Source organism: Cetorhinus maximus, chromosome 5, assembly GCF_964194155.1.
Source record: "Cetorhinus maximus chromosome 5, sCetMax3.hap1.1, whole genome shotgun sequence".
Classification (NCBI taxonomy): Eukaryota; Metazoa; Chordata; class Chondrichthyes; order Lamniformes; family Cetorhinidae; genus Cetorhinus; species Cetorhinus maximus.
This window is the reverse complement of record NC_135883.1, coordinates 164299893-164317542: the sequence shown is the minus strand read 5'-3', so window position 1 is coordinate 164317542 and position 17650 is coordinate 164299893. Positions and strand designations below refer to the sequence as shown.

The 17650-nt window shown below is 48.9% G+C and overlaps 1 protein-coding gene across 1 annotated transcript in view; it reads right to left on the bottom strand.

Moving 5' to 3' along the window:
- Positions 1–17650, bottom strand: part of LOC144681052 (calpain-14-like) — a 118714-nt gene that overhangs the window by 41940 nt on the left and 59124 nt on the right. Inside the window, exons 8-9 of the mRNA XM_078542739.1 lie at positions 13074–13148; positions 11527–11687 (exon numbers count right to left, since the gene is read on the bottom strand). Of these exons, the coding sequence (XP_078398865.1) occupies positions 11527–11687; positions 13074–13148 (236 nt within the window). The remainder of the gene's footprint in view (positions 1–11526; positions 11688–13073; positions 13149–17650) is intronic.

Below are 17650 nucleotides of genomic sequence, written 5' to 3'. Positions count from 1 at the left end.
AACCTGACATTAACATCCCTGGATATGTCCTGTTCCCACCGGCAAGATCCAGCAGAAGTGCTGGCATAGTGGTATAATCTGTACTCTGGGTGGGGGACTTCAATCTCCAACACCAAGAGTGGCTCGGTAGCACCACTACTGACCGAGCTGGCCGAGTCCTAAAGGACATAGCTGCTAGACTGGGTCTGCAACGAGAAGGGAAACCTTCATCCTCACCAATCCACCTGCCGCAGATGCATCTGTTCATGACAGTATTGGTTGGAGTGACCACCGCACAGTCATTGTGGAGACGAAGTTCTGTCTTCACTTTGAGGATACAACTGAGTGGCTTGCGAGGGCATTATAAGAGTAAATAATTTCAAATGATCTCACTCTATCATTACCACCAAGCCAGGGGATCAACCCTGGTTCAATGAAGAGTGCAGGAGAGCATGCCAGGAGCAGCACCAGGCATACCTAAAAATGAGGTGTTAACCTGTTGAAGCTCTAAGACAGGACTACTTGCGTGCCAAACAGCATAAGCAGCAAGTGATAGACAGGGCTAAGCGATTCCACAACCAACGGATCAGATCTAAGCTCTGCAGTCCTGCCACACCCAGGCGTGAATGGTGGTGGACAATTAAACAACTCACTGGAGGAGGAGGCTCCACAAATATCCCCATCCTCAGTGATGGAGGAGCCCAGCACACCAGTACAAAAGATAAGGCTGAAGCATTGGCTACAACCTTTAGCCAGAAGTGCCGAGTGAATGATCCATCTCGGCCTCCTCCCGAGGTCCCCAGCATCACAGATGCCAGTCTTCAGCCAATTCGATTCACTCCACGTGATATCAAGAAACGGCTGAAGGCACTGGATACTGCAAAGGCTATGGGCCCTGACAATATTCTGGCAATAGTACTGAAGACATGTGCTCCAGAACTTGCCGCACCCTAGTCAAGCTGTTCCAGTACAGCCACAACACTGGCATCTACCCGGCAATGTCGAAATTTGCCCAGGTATGTCCTGTACACAAATCCAACCCGGCCAATTACCGCCCCATCAGTCCACTCTCCATCATCAGTAAAGTAAAGAAGGGGTCATCAACAGTGCTATCAAGTGGCACTGGCTTAGCAATAACCTGCTCACTGATGCCCAGTTTGGGTTCCGCCAGGGTCACTCAGCTCCTGAGGTCATTACAGCCTTGGTTCAAACATGGACAAAAATGCTGAGCTCCAGAGGTGAGGTGAGAGTGACTGCCCTTGATATCAAGGCAGCATTTGACCAAATGTGGCATCAAGGAGCCCTAGCAAAACTGGAATCAAGGGGAAAACTCTCCACTGGTTGGAGTCATACCTAGCACAAAGGGAGATGGTTGTCGTTGTTGGAGGTCAGTCATCTCAGCTCCAGGACATCACTGCAGGAGTTCCTCAGGGTAGTGTCTTCAGCTGCTTCATCAATGATCTTGCTTCCATCATAAGGTCTTCATAAGAACATCAAGTAGGGATGTTCGCTGATGATTACACAATGTTCAGCACCATTCGCGACTCCTCAGATACTGAAGCAGTCCATGTCCAAATGCAGCAAGACCTGGACCTGAATATCCAGGCTTGGGCTGACAAGTGGCAAGTAAATTTCATGCCACACAAGTGCCAGGCAATGACCATCTCCAACAAGAGAAAATCTAACCATCGTCCCTTGACATTCAATGGCATTACCATCACTGAATTCCCCACTATCAACATCCTGGGGTTACCATTGACCAGAAACTGAACTGGACTAGCCATATAAATACTGTAGCTACAAGAGCAGGTCAGAGGCTGGGAATCCTACAATGAGTAATTCACCTCCTGACTCTCCAAAGCCCATCCACCACCTACAAGGCACAAATCAGGAGTGTGATGGAATACTCTCCACCTGCTTGGATGAGTGCAGCTCCAACAACACTCAAGAAGCTTGACACCACCACCTTCTAAAGGGCAATTAGGAATGGGCAATAAATGCTGATCCAGCCAGTGATGCCCACATCCCATGAATGAGTGATAAAAGGTCACAGATCAGCCATGATCTCATTGAATGGCAGAGCAGGTGCGAGGGTCTCCTCTTGTTCCTATGTTACTGCATAGCACGGGAATTCTCCCCAGTCTTCTGGCCAATATTACTAACTCAACCAATGTCATTAAGAACAGGTTAACTGATCATTATCACACTGCTGTCTGTGGGATCTTGCTGTGTGCAATTTGGCTCTCACGTTTCCTACAACATAACTGTTTCCACAACAGTGACTACACTTCCAAAAAGTGTTCGATTGGCTGTAACGTGCCTTGGGCTATCCTGAGCCCATTAAGGCAGGTCTTTGTTTTTCTGTCAACTCCAGACCTGTAACTCCACCACATCTCCCGCCTCTCCCCATGTCAATCTCCTAGCTTTGTCTATAGGTGTTTGGCCTGCGTGTAGACCTGTGTTGTAGCTGATACTGAAGCAGTCTGTGTCCATATGCAGCAAGACCTGGACAACATTCAGGCTGGAGCAGATAAATGGTCAGCAATAATCACACCACACAAGTGCCAGGCAATGACCACCTCCAGCAAGAGAGAATCCAACCATCGCCCCTTGACATTCAATGGCATTACCATCACTGAATCCCCCACTATCAACATCCTGGGGGTTACCATTGACCAGAAACTGAACTGGACTAGACATATAAATAATGTGGCTACAAGAGCAGGTCGGAGGCTGGGAATTCTACAGCCAGTAACTCACCTCCTGACTCCCCAAAGCCTGTCCACTATCTACACGGCACAAGTCAGGAGTGTGATGGAATACTCCCCACTTGCTTGGATGAGTGCAGCTCCCACAACACTCAAGAAGCTGGACACCATCCAGGACAAAGCAGCCGGCTTGATTGGCCCCACATCCACCACCTTCAACATTCAGCCCTGTTCAGAGGGTGAATGAGGTATGGGACACTGTGGGGACTTCAGCTGGGACATTGAATATATTCTGAAGGAAATCTTTGAAATGCTATGGGGGAAAGCTGGGGAGTGGTACTCAGGTGAACAGCTCTTGCAGAGAACTGGCACAGGTACTGAGGGCTGAATGGCCCCTTTCTGTGCTGCCACCATTCGATGGTTCTATGAAATTCAAGGTTCTGTCAGACAGCTTTTCACTCTACAAGGGCATCAAGGGTTATGGGGGAATACAGGCAAGTGGAGTTGAAGTCATAGTCAGATCAGGCATGACCTTACTGAGTGGGGGTGCAGGCTGGATGGACCACATGGCCTCCTCCTGCTCCCATTTCTTATGAGCTTATATTATGTTCAGAGCCCAGTCACTTTACATTCGGGCTGCTTGTGCTGGGCTCCATTTGGGTGGCGTCATTTACCATCTCCAGCCCAGTTTGTTGAACGCCTGCCACCCTGACCAGCCTTACCACATCAACCGGGGAACTCAGGAGTCAGGAAGCAATGGACCTCAGGAATCGGAAAGACCTGAATACTGCGGAATGGGGGATTTGAGGAGGGGGAAACTAGAGTGTAGGAGCTCAGGGAGAGGAAGAATGTGGCATGGGGACTCAGGGGGGGGAGAGACTGGAAAATGTGTGACCAGGGAGAGAAGTCAGTGAGGAATGGGAGCTCGGGAAAGAGAGACGAGGAATGATGGGATTGGGGAGAGATGGAGACTGGGAATGGCGATCAGGGAGAAATGGAGATCGGGGAAGGGGGATTGGGTGAAATAGAGATCGGGAATAGGATCAGGAAGAGATGGAGGTTGCAGATGGGGATCAGAGGGAGATGGAAACTGGGAATGGAGATCATGGGGAGATGGAGACTGGAAATGGGGATGAGGTGGAGATGGAGACAGGAAAATGGATCAGGCGGAGTTAGAGACTGGAGAATAGGGTTCAGGGGGGATGGAGACTGGGAAATAAGGATCAGGGGGAGATGGAGACTGGGGAACGGGGATCAGGGAGAGATGGAGATTGGTGAATGTGGATGGGGGGCAATGGAGACTGGGAATGGGATTAGGGGGAGATGGAGACTGGGAATGGAAATCAGATGGAGATTGGGGAATGGGGATCAGAGGGAAATGGAGAGTGGGGAATGGGATAGGGAATAGAGACTGGGGAATAGGGATCATTAGGAAATGGAGACTGGGAATGGGATCATGGGAAGAGAAGACTGAGAATGGGATCAGGGGGTGATGGAGGCTGGGGAATGGGGATCAGGGAGTGATGGAGACTGGAGAATAGGTATCGGGAGAGACAGAGACTGAGAATGGGAATCGGCAGGGTGGATATTGGGGGATAAGTATCAGAGGGAAATGGAGAGTGCGGAATGGGATCATGGGAAGATGGAGAGCGGGATTGGGGATCAGTGGGAGATGGAGACTGAGGAATCGTGACTCAGTTGAAAATAGAGAATCAGGTGTCATTTGTTCAGGCTTTTCACAGGGTCAGATGTGGTCAAAGCATCACATGATCTAATGTCCAGGGATGGCTGAATGGAGTTGGGCACCGTATTCCCAACCCCACATTATTACCTTCACTGGTGTAAACAGTCTACCTTAACCCCGCTCTTTTCCTCTGAGTTGCAAGATTGTGGGTTCACATTCACCGAAAAGACTTAAGTGTGTAATCCAGGCTGAAATTATTGTTAATTCATTCATGGGATGTGGGCTTTGCTGGCTGGGCCAGCATTTATTGCCCATCCCTGGTTGCCCTTGAGAAGGTGGTGGTGAGCTGCCTTCTTGAACCGCTGCAGTCCATGTGGTGTAGGTACACCCACAGTGCTGTTAGGAAGGGAGTTCCAGGATTTTGACCCAGCAACAGTGAATGAACGGCGATATATTTCCAAGTCAGGATAGTGAGTGACTTGGAGGGGAACTTCCAGGTGGTGGTGATCCCATCTACCTGCTGCCCTTGTCCTTCTGGATGGTAGTGGTCGTGGGTTTGGAAGGTGCTCTTGAAGGAGCCTTGGTGAATTCCTGCAGTGCATCTTGTAGATGGTACACACTGCTGCTACTGTGCGTCAGTGCTGGAGTGAGTGCATGTTTGTGGATGGAGTGCCAGTCAAGTGGGCTGCTTTGTCCTGGATGGTGTCGAGCTTCTTGAGTGTTGTGGGAGCTGCACTAATCCAGGCAAGTGGGGAGTATTCAATCACACTCCTGACATGTGCCTTGTAGCTTGTGGACAGACTTTGGGGAGTCAGGAGGTGAGTTACTCGTTGCAGGATTCCTAGCTTCTGACCTGCTCTTGTAGCCCCAGTATTTATATGGCTAGTGCAGTTCAGTTTCTGGTCAATGGTAATCCCCAGGATGTTGAATGTGGAGGATTCAGTGATGGTAATGCCAATGAATGTCGAGGGGTGAGGGTTAGATTTTCTCTTGTTGGATATGGTCATTGCCTGATTTTGTGTTCACAAATGTTACTTGCCACTTGTCAGCCCAAGCCTGGATATTGTCCAGGTCTTGCTGCATTTGGACATGGACTGCTTCAGTATCTGAGGAGTTGCGAATGGTGCTGAACATTGTGCAATCATCAGTGAACATCCCCACTTCTGACCTTATGATGGAAGAAAGGTCATTGATGGAGCAGCTGAAGATGGTTGGGCCGAGGACACTACCCTGAGGAACCCCTGCAGTGATGTCCTGGAGCTGAGGTGACTGACCTCAACAACCACAACCAGGTTCCTTTGTGCTGGTATGACACCAACCAGCGGAGAGTTTTCCCCCTGATTCCCATTGACTCCAGTTTTGCTCGGGCTCCTTGATGCCACACTCGGTCAAATGCGGCCTTGATGTCACCTCACCTCGGGAGTTCAGCTCTTTTGTCCATGTTTGACCCAAGGCTGTAATGAGGTCAGGAGCTGAGTAGCCCTGGCAGAATCCAAACTGGGCATCAGTGAACAGGTTTTTGAGTAAGTGCTGCTTGACAGCACTGTTGATGACCCCTTCCATTACTTTACAGATGCAGTGATTGGCCGGGTTGGATTTGTCCTGCTTTTTGTGTACAGGACATACCTGGGCAATTTTCCACATAGCTGGGTAGATGCCAATGTTGTAGCTGTACTGGAACAGCTTGGCTAGGGGTGCGTCAAGTTCTGGAGCACAAGTCTTCAGTACTATTGCCATAATATTGTCAGGGCCCATAGCCTTTGCAGTATCCAGTGCTTTCAGCTGTTTCTTGATATCACATGGAGTGAATCGAATTGGCTGAAGACTGGCATCTGTGATGCTGGGGACCTCCGGAGGAGGCCAAGATGGTTCATCCACTCGGCACTTCTGGCTGAAGATTGTAGCAAATGCTTCAGCCTTATCTTTTGCACTGTTATGCTGGGATTCTCCATCATTGAGGATGGGGATATTTGTGGAGCCTCCTCCTCCAGTGAGTTGTTTAATTGTCCACCACCATTCACGCCTGGGTGTGGCAGGACTGCAGAGCTTAGATCTGATCCGTTGGTTGTGGAATCGCTTAGCTCTGTCTATCACTTGCTGCTTATGCTGTTTGGCAGGCAAGTAGTCCTGTCTTAGAGCTTCAACAGGTTAACACCTCATTTTTAGGTATGCCTGGTGCTGCTCCTGGCATGCCCTCCTGCACTCTTCATTGAACCAGGGTTGACCTCCTGCCTTGATGGTAATGGTAGAGTGGGGGATATGCCGGGCCATGAGGTTACACATTGTGGTTGAGTAAAACTCTGCTCATCTGATGGCCCACAGCACCTCATGGTTCCCCAGTTTTGAGTTGGTAGATCTGTTTGAAATCTATCCTATTTAGCACGGTGGTAGTGCCACACAACACGATAGGGGGCATCCTCAATGTGGAGGGGGACTTGGTCTCCACAATGACTGTGCGGTATTCCCTGCTACCGATACCGTGATGGACAGATGCATCTGTGGCAGGCAGGTTGGTGAGGATAAGGTCAAGCATGTTTTTCCCTCTTGTTGGTTCTCTCATCACCTGCCGCAGACCCAGTCTAGCAGCTATGTCCTTTAGCACTTGGCCAGCTCGGTCAGTAGTGGTGCTACCGAGCCACTCTTGGTGATGGACATTGAAGTCCTCCACCCAGAGTACATTCTGCACCCTTGCCACCCTCAGTGCTTCCCCCAAGTGGTGTTCAACATGGAGGAGCACTGATTCATCAGCTGAGGGAGGGCGGGTCATGGTAATCAGCAGGAGGTTTCCTTGCCCATGTTTGACCTGATGCCATGAGACTTTATGCGGTCTGGAGTCGATGTTGAGGACTCCCAGTGCAACTCCCTCCCGACTGTATAGCACAGTGCCGCCACCTCTGCTGGGTCTGTCCTGCCAGTGGGACAGGACATATCCAGGGATGGTGATGGTGGTGTCTGGGACTTTATCTGTAAGGTATGATCCCCTGAGGATGATTATGTCAGGCTGTTGTTTGACTAACCCGTGGAATAGCTCTCCCAATTTTGGCACTAGCCCCCAGATGTTGGTAAGGAGGACTTGGCAGGGTTGACAGGGCTAAGTTTGCCACTGTTGTTTCCAGTGCCTAGGTCGATGCCGGGTGGTCCATCCGGTTTACAATCAGATTCTGAGGTGCAGCCTCGAAGATAAAGTCCTCTGTCATTGCCATGTGTTTATTGTCATGGGGTATGAATGTGTGCCAAAGAATCCCACCAGGATCCACTGGATTCCATTAGGCCGCTGCCCTGCCCTGACTGTGGCACTCCCAGTCCATGGCGTTGTTAGAAACATTGGGCTCCTTTCACAACTCTCCAGCCTGGAATTGAATCGGTGAGTCATTTGTGAGAAGTTGCCAACAATGTTCATTTCATGTGAGTGTCAGCCATGGCTCGAGTCCCACTCCAGAGATTTCAACACGTAACCCAGGCTGACATACCAGACACACCTTGCTGAGGGGCTGCTGCACTGCCCGGGGTGTTGGCAGTTGGATGAATCATTAAACTGAGGTGCAGTGTGCCTTTTCAGTTGGACATAAAAAACACCAAGGCAACTATTTCAAAGAAGAGCAGGGGAGTTCTCCACATTAACTTGGGCCTACATGTATCCCTCAATCAACATCACTAAAAAGCAGATTATCTCATCATTATCACAATTGCTGTATGTGGGGTATTGTTGTGTGAATTATATACATATAAGTTGTCGTTGTTGACATTGTGATGGTAGTGATGGTGGTGGTGATGATGGTGATGGTGACGATGGTAATGGTGATGGTGAGGGTGAGGGCAACAGTGATGGTGGTAATGGTGATGGTGGTGATGGTGAGGGTGGGGGCGACGGTGATGGTGAGGGTGAGGGCGACAGTGATGGTGGTAAAGGTGATGATGGTGGTGAGGGTAGTGATGGTGGTGGTGATGGTGAAGGTGATTCTGATGGTGGTATGGGAGGTGATGGTATTGATGATGGTGATGGTGATGGTGATGGTGGTGGTGGTGATGGTGATGATGGTGATGGCGGTGATGGGAATGGTGGCGGTGATGGTGATGATGAAGGTGAGGGTGGTGCTGGTGATGGTGGTGCAGGTGATGATAGTGGTGATGGGTGGTGGTGATGGTGGTTATGGTGATGGTGGTGATGATGGTAATGGTGATGGTGATGGTGGTGATGGAGGTGATGGTAGCGATGATGGTGAGGGTGATGGTGGTGATGGTGATAGTAGTGGTGATGATAGTGATGGCAGTGATGGTTATGGTGATGGTGGTGGTGGTGGTGGTGATGATGGTGGTGCAGGTGATGATGGTGGTAATGGTAATGGTAATGATGGTGACCATGGTGGTGATGGTGAGGGTGTTGGTAATGGTAATGGTGGTGATGGAGTTGTTGGTGAGGATGATCATGGTGATGGTGATTGTGGTGGTGGTTATAGTGATGGTGGTGATGGTAGTGGTGGTGGTGATGGTGGTGATGATGGTGATGGTGAGGGTGGTGCTGGTGATGTTGACGGTGGTGCAGGTGATGATGGTGGTGGTGATGGTGATGGTGGTGGTGATGGTGATGATGGTGGTGATGGTAATGGTGGTGATGGTGGTGAAGGTGGTGATGATGAAGGTGGTGATGGGGATGGTGATATTGTCAATGATGATAGTGATGATGGTGGTGGTGATGATGATGGTGGTGGTGCTGATGGTGAGGGTGGTGTTGTTGATGGGTGTGATAGTGATGATGATGATGGTGGTGATGATAGTAACAATGATAGTGATAATGATGGTGGTCGTGGTGATGGTAAAGGTGATGGTGAGGGGGGTGGTGGTGATTGTGGTGATGGTAATAATGAGGATGGAGGTAGTGATAATTATGGTGGAGATCATTGTGGTAATGGTATGGATGGTGATGGGGAGGGTGATGGTAGTGATGGTGATAGTGGTTGTGGTGATGGTAGTGGTGGTGATGGTGGTGATACGGTGGTAATGATGGTAATTCTAGTGCTGGTGCTGATTGTGATGGTGGCTATGGTGATGATGGTGATGGTAGTGGCTATGGTGATGGTGGTGATGGTGGTGGTGGTGGTGCTGATGATGGTGATGGTGGTGGTGGTGGTGGTGGTGGTGGTGATGGTGATGGTGGTGGTGGTGATGGTGGTGGTGGTGGTGATGGGGGTGGTGGTGGTTGTGGTGATGATGGTGGTGGTGATGGTGGTGGTGGTGGTGGTGATGGTGGTGGTAGTGATGGTGGTGATGATGGTGGTGATAGTGGTGGTGGTGGTGTTGTTGGTGGTGGTGATGGTGATGATAATTGTGGTGGAGGTGGTGGTGATGGTGGTGGTGGTGATGGTAGTGGTGGTAATGGTGGTGGTGATGGTGGTGATAGTGGTGGTGGTGATGGTGATGGTGGTGATGGTGGTGGTGGTGATGATGGTGGTGGTGGTGATGGTGGTGATGGTGATGGTGATGGTGGTGGTGATGTTGTTGATGGTGGTGGTGATGGTGGTGGTGGTGGTGATGGTGGTGGTGGTGATGGTGATGGTAGTGGTGGTAATGGTGGTGGTGATGGTGGTGAGAGTGGTGGTGGTGGTGATGGTGGAGGTGGTGGTGATGGTGATGGAGGTGGTGGTGGTGTTGATGATGGTGGTGATGATGGTGGTGATGATGGTGGTGATGATGGTGGTGGTGGTTGTGGTGATGGTAGTGGTGGTGATGGTGGTGATATGGTGGTAATGATGGTAATTCTAGTGCTGGTGCTGATTGTGATGGTGGCTATGGTGATGATGGTGATGGTAGTGGCTATGGTGATGGTGGTGATGGTGGTGGTGGTGGTGATGGTGGTGGTGGTGCTGATGATGGTGATGGTGGTGGTGGTGGTGGTGGTGATGGTGATGGTGGTGGTGGTGATGGTGGTGGTGGTGGTGATGGGGGTGGTGGTGGTTGTGGTGATGATGGTGGTGGTGATGGTGGTGGTGGTGGTGGTGATGGTGGTGGTAGTGATGGTGGTGATGATGGTGGTGATAGTGGTGGTGGTGGTGTTGTTGGTGGTGGTGATGGTCATGATAATTGTGGTGGAGGTGGTGGTGATGGTGGTGGTGGTGATGGTAGTGGTGGTAATTGTGGTGGTGATGGTGGTGATGGTGGTGGTGGTGGTGATGATGGTGGTGGTGGTGATGGTGGTGATGGTGATGGTGGTGGTGATGTTGTTGATGGTGGTGGTGATGGTGGTCGTGGTGGTGATGGTGGTGGTGGTGATGGTGATGGTAGTGGTGGTAATGGTGGTGGTGATGGTGGTGAGAGTGGTGGTGGTGGTGATGGTGGAGGTGGTGGTGATGGTGATGGAGGTGGTGGTGGTGTTGATGATGGTGGTGATGATGGTGGTGGTGGTGGTGATGGTGGTGGTGAAGGTGGTGGTGATGGTGATGGTGGTCGTGGTGATTGTAAAGGTGATGGTGAGGGGGATGGTGGTGATGGTGGTGGTGATGATGGTGGTGGTGGTGATGGTGGTGATGGTGGTCGTGATGGTGGTGGCGGTGGTGGTGATGGTGGCGGTGGTGATGGTGCTGTTGATGGTGGTGGTAATGGTGTTGGTGGTGGTGGTGATGTTGGTGGTGGTGATGGTGGTGGGGATGGTGGTGCTGATGGTGGTGGTGGTGGCAGTGGTGGTGATGGTGGTGATAGTGGTGGTGGTGGTGCTGATGGTGGTGATGGTGGTATTGGTGGTGGTGATGGTGGTGGTGGTGTTGGTGATGGTGGTGGTGATAGTGGTGGTGGTGGTGGTGGTGGTGATAGTGGTGGTGGTGGTGGTGGTGGTGGTGATGTTGGTGGTGGTGATGGTGGTGGTGGTGGTGATGGTGATGATGATGGTGGTGGTGGTGATGGTGGTGGTGATGGTGATGATAATTGTGGTGGAGGTGGTGGTGATGGTGGTGGTGGTGATGGTGGTGATGGTGGTGGTGATGGTGGTGATGGTGGTGGTGGTGATGGTGGTGATGGTGGTGGTGATGGTGGTGGTGATGGTGGTGGTGGTGATGGTGGTGATGGTGGTGGTGATGGTGATGGTGGTGGTGATGGTGGTGTTTGGCTGCTACGTTTCTTACATTACAACAAAGGTTCCCATGGTCACCGGGTGAATGCACTTACCTTTATTGTCCATAGACCCTCCTGCGCTGTGTCCCTTGAGCCAGGTGCCACAGTGAATGGACAGGGCCCATTTGTGCTGGTTTGTATCTTTCAGGAAGTCTGGGGTTAAATTGCAAATTACCAGCCTCTCAAAATTTGCCTTGAAGTCCTGTATTGCCATCCTGTGGGGAGAATAGAAACTGGGTGGGAGACACTTCATAAATTCAAACATGGTTTCTCATCCGTGAAGAAAAGGAACCGTGTGAGACTCTTGCTGGTTCCACTTGAACTCTCTTGAGAAAACCTTTCTCCTCCTGCTCTCCCATCCCCTGGATCAGCAGCATTCCCAACAGAACGGTCAGCTGGAGCTCTGATCAAGGAGGATCTTTGACCTTTAACCTCCTCCTCTAGATTAGAGAGTGCAGGCCTACACCAATCTCTCAGAGCCATCCCCTTACACTTCCTCCACTCTGAACTCTCTCACTCTCGCCCTCTTCTCTCTGTATGTGCCACATCTTCCACCCTCCATAAATTTGTGCTCGTACAAAATTCTGCTGCCAGTATGATAACTCACACCAAGTCCCAATCCCCTATCAGCCCTGGGCTCTCTGGATTTCACTGGCTCCCGGTCTGTAGATGACTTGATTTTAAAATTCTCATCCCTGTTTTCAAATCCCTCCTTGACCTTCCCCCTCGCCATGTCTGTAATCTCCTCCAGCCCCACAACCCTCAGATATCTGCGCTCCTCTAATTCTGGCCTCTTGAGCACCTCCGATTTTAATCACTCCACCATTGATGGCCGTGCATTCAGGTGCCGAGGCCCTAAACTCTAGAATTCCATACCAACAACGCGCTACCTCACTTCCCTCCTTTAAGATTCTCTTTACAACCTGGATCTGTACACAGGGAGTGAGGTATCAGAGTGTGACTGATCCTGGGATCTGTGCACAGGGAGTGAGGTATCAGAGTGTGACTGATCCTGGGATCTGTACACAGGGAGTGAGGTATCAGAGTGTGACTGATCCTGGGATCTGTGCACAGGGAGTGAGGTATCAGAGTGTGACTGATCCTGGATCTGTGCACAGGGAGTGAGATATCAGAGTGTGACTGATCCTGGATCTGTGCACAGGGAGTGAGGTATCAGAGTGTGACTGATCCTGGATCTGTACACAGGGAGTGAGGTATCAGAGTGTGACTGATCCTGGATCTGTGCACAGGGAGTGAGGTATCAGGGTGTGACTGATCCTGGGATCTGTGCACAGGGAGTGAGGTATCAGAGTGTGACTGATCCTGGATCTGTGCACAGGGAGTGAGGTATCAGAGTGTGACTGATCCTGGATCTGTGCACAGGGAGTGAGGTATCAGAGTGTGACTGATCCTGGATCTGTGCACAGGGAGTGAGGTATCAGAGTGTGACTGATCCTGGATCTGTACACAGGGAGTGAGGTATCAGAGTGTGACTGATCCTGGATCTGTACACAGGGAGTGAGGTATCAGAGTGTGACTGATCCTGGATCTGTACACAGGGAGTGAGATTCCAGCAGAAGCTGTTTTTTATTTTTTCTTACCAGAATTCTCCATCTTCTCGATTCCTGAGAAGATTCTCTTTGATCTTGGGATCAACCTTGTTCCACTGCTCGGACCTAATTGGTAACACATGGAAATAGGAATATCAATAGGCTTAGCTAATTCTAATGTTGGTGACTTCCTAACACATTGGCCTTCAAATGAGTGAGTGAAACTCCAATAAGTGTGGAATGGACACAATTTCCAGTTAATGGTATGTTAATTATATTGTTAAGATACGCAGGTGAAGGGCATTTTTGAATTAAGTACCTAGAGCACTTACAAAGAGAGACTGCCAGGACCCGGGCATAGCCGGTCAGAAGCAGATATATATACTGCTTCACTCTGTAAATAAAAATGTTATCAATAAAAATATTAGTATCGCATTTCATATTTCACCTGGCTTGGGATCAATTTAACATATCCAAGCTTAGACAGGAGCTTCCAAACCTACAATCACTGCCATCTAGAAGGACAAAGGCAGCAGTTAGATGGGAACACCACCATCTGGAAATTCCCCTCCAAGTCATTCACTCTCCTGACTTGGAAATATATCGCTGTTCCTTCACTGTTGCTGCGTCAAAATCCTGGAACTCCCTCCCTAACAGCACTGTGGGTGTACCTACACCACATGGACTGCAGCGGTTCAAGAAGGCAGCTCACCACCACCTTCTCCAGGGTAACTAGGGATGGGCAATAAATGCTGGCCCAGCTAGCGAAGCCCACATCCAAAGAGTGAATGTAGAAACCCCACAGGATAGAAACATCTCTACTTTCCCACAATACTTTCAACCCTGTTAACTGTGGCTCAGTGGACAGCTTTCTCCCCCCCTCCGAGCCTGATGGTTCTGGGTTCAAGTCCCACTTCAAAAAATTTGACCACCTAACCCAGGCTGACACTTTATTATAGGAGTGTGAGATGGGACCTTAAGCGCCTGAGATCACCAGGTCCTTTGCTGCTCCTGTGTCTTGGCGGTGTGGGAATTCAAGTGTCCAGAGGAGTCTTGCCAGCACCCACTGGATTCAATTAGATCCTTGCGCCTGTGGTAGTATGAATCCTGTGGTATTATGAGTCCATGACGATGTTGGAAATGATGGGTCTCATCCATCACTCTTTTACCGGGAGTAGAATGGGAAGGGAATTTTTAGATTATCTGGTCATTATCCTATTGTTGTTTATGGGATCTTGCTGTGCACATATCGTCTGCCACATTTCCTACATTACAACAGTGACTACACTTCAAAAAGTACCTCACTGACTGTAAGGTACTTTGAGGCAACCAGTGATTGTGAAATGCGCTAAATTTGTGTAAAATCCTTTAGCGCCAGAGGTGAAATGTTTGCTTCAATGTGCTGGGAAAAGTTCCCACGTCAAACTAAGATGGGGGAGTTATCTTTTATGGAAAGGTGGGACAGGTTGGGTCTGTAGACATTGGAGTTTAGAGGAATGAGAGACGATCTTATTGAAATGTGGAAGATCCTGATGCGACTGGACAGGGTGGATGCTGAAAGGATGTTTCCCCTTGTGGGAGAGACTAGAACTGGGGGACGCAGTTTAAGAATAAGAGGTCTCCCATTTTAAGACCGTGAGGAGAGTTTTTTTCCCCTCAGAGGGTGGTTAGTCTGTGGAGTCCTTCCCCCCGCCCTCGGGAGCAGTGGAGGCTGGGTCAGTGAATAATTTTAAGGCCAAGTTAGATAAATTCTTGATTGACAAGGGAGTCAAAGGGTACAGGGGGTAGACAGGAAATTTGAAGCCACAATGAGAGCAGCCATGATCCCATCAAATGATGGAGCAGCTTTGAGTGTCCGTATGGCCTACCCCTGTTCCTAATTCATATGTATGTACATAATGTTTCCATCATCAAGGACACTCTCTGCCCTCGCACACAGTACTCATCCTGCTGGTGTTCAGAAATTGGATTGTGTTTGTCCATATTTATTGTAAAAATTGCCTCAAGCATTTTTTGATGACAAGTTAATTGCTCCAGTAATATTAAATTCCGACACGCAAGTCTGACAAGGAATAAACACCTGCAGGCTAGTGCTGCAAAACCCCTTTCTAATCCTCAAATGCAAGCAGCCAAGTAAATAACTGGTGAATTCATTAATCCCTGACTGTCAATAATTATAATTGAGTTGAAATTGGCACTATTTAACTTGCACAGCTGTGAAAGCCCGATTCTGGCACTCACTGCCCAGTCCAAACACAACAGGTTGTTAACCTGCATTTAGTGATGTGATTCACTGCCAGTGACATTTCAGCACCTGCCCAGGAGTGCCCGAACACTGCCTTAGCTCCAATTGCCCTCTGAAAGCTCTTTGTTGGTAATCGATGGATGGAGAAAGGGCGGTAATAAGCAGGGCTGTCTCGCTTGTATAAAAATGAGTTAGGTGAGGGCAGTAATGAGTGTTCCTGACCCTGATGAGGTTCCACAGTCTGTTACTTAAATGAAGGTGCGATTCCGTCACTGTGGGAATCCCTCAGATTTTTCCACACAATGAAAGGTAGTTAAAGAATGAACTTGCACTTCTTTAGCCCATTTTATGACCTTAGTAAGTCCCAAAGGGCAATTTACAGTATTCACTGTTGTAATGTAGGCAACATGGCAGGCAAAGAAGATGGTTGTGGTTGTTGGAGGCCAATTATCTCAATCCCAGGACATCACTTCAGGAGTTCCTCAGGATAGTGTCCTCAGCCCAACCATCTTCTGCTGCTTCATCAATGACCTTCCTTCCATCGTAAGGTCAGAAGTGGGGATGTTCACTGATTGCTCAATGTTCAGCACCATTCACAACTCCTCAGATGCTGAAGCAGTCTGTGTCCATATGCAGCAAGACCTGACAACATTCAGGCTTGGGCTGATAAGTGGCAAATAACATTTGTGCCACACAACTGCCAAGTAATGAATACCTCCAACAAAAGAGAATGTAACTGTAGTAATTATAGTTCTGATAAACGTAGAACTGTAGCTTTAAGAATAATCCTGTGTTGTAATATCAGATGATCTGTGTAAACCAATCAGTTAGCAACACAGGGAACCTCTAGGGGGGAGTTCTTCTTTACTTATAGAGTTCGATGCACACATGTAGCTGCTGCTGCTGTCTTGTAAATAAAGTTCAATGTTTCCACCAAGAAAAGTTGGCTGGAAAATCAACTCTATAACAAACTGGCGATGAGGCTAAATCAGTTCCGGTGCTGTCCCGCACCCAGTGATTGTGAGTATCTAAGATAATTAAAAGGAAAGGAAGATATACTCATCCGAGATGTCGTAGTTTGGCAGAATCAATCCCTTTGAGCCAGCCACAGACGACTGGTCTCAATATATAGAATGTTTTGTCTTCTAGTTTCAAGCCAATGATATCGCAGGGGAGGAAAAGAGGAGAACAATTATCCTGAGTGTTTGTGGGAGCAGAACCTACAGTTTAATTCAAAGCTTGATGCCCTCACTGCTCCTGATTTGAAGACCTTCAGTGAATTAGTCGACCTGGTTAAGGGACATTTCCAACACAAGCTCTCAGTCACAATGCAGAGGTTCAGGTTCAATTCACGGAATAGAACCCCCGGGGAGACCATTGCTCCCTAACCCTGAATGATATGCTCAGGGATCGTTTGGTCTGTGGCGTACAGGAGGATGTTATTCAGTGAAGATTGCTGGCTGAAGTGAATCTTGATTTTAAGAAAGCGTTAGAAATAGCGCTTGTCCTAAAACCGGATCAGACTTTCTGGATTTGTGGGATCTATAAACTAACAGTCAACAAAGCAGCCAAACTGGACAGTTACCCTATTCCCAGGATTGAAGACCTCTTTGCCAAACTAGCAGGAGGGACAACATATACAAAGCTTGACATGAAGCACGCATATCAGCAACTGGAACGAGATGATGCTTCCTGAGAATTTGTGACCCTAAACACCCACAAATGGTTATATCAATACACACACCTGCTCTTTGGTGTTTCCTCAGCCTGTGCCATTTTTGAGAGGACAATGAGAGCTTATTACAGGGACTACCTCAGGTTGTGGTCTATCTGGACAATGTACTGATAACTGGTTTCACGGAAACAGAACACTTGGCTAACCTAGAGGAAGCCCTGAAATGATTTCTAGAAAGTGTGTGCCTAAAGAAGTAAAAATGCACTTTTCAAGAAAATTAAGTCATTTATTTGGGCCACTGGGTGTATGCCCAAGGGTTACACCCTGTGGAAGAGAAGGTTAAAGCAATCAGAGAGGCACCTGCATCTAAGAACGTCTCTGAACTTCAGTCATTTTTAGGGGTGGTAAATTATTATGGGTGATTTCTACTAAATTTATCCACAGTTCTAGCCCCTCTACATTCACTGCTAAGAAAAACCAGTATTGGGTTTGGGAGTCACCCGAAGGAGAAGTCTTCATGAAAGTAAAACAGCTCCTGCACTTATCAAATTTGTGAGTGCATTGTGACCAGACAGAGGAATTGGTGCTAGATGTGTCCCCCTATGGCAGCGGTACTATCTCACAAGATGGATGGCAGTACAGAGGCCAATAGGCTATGTATCCAGGACACTTACCACAGCTGAAGAAGGATATTCTCAGATCAAAAAG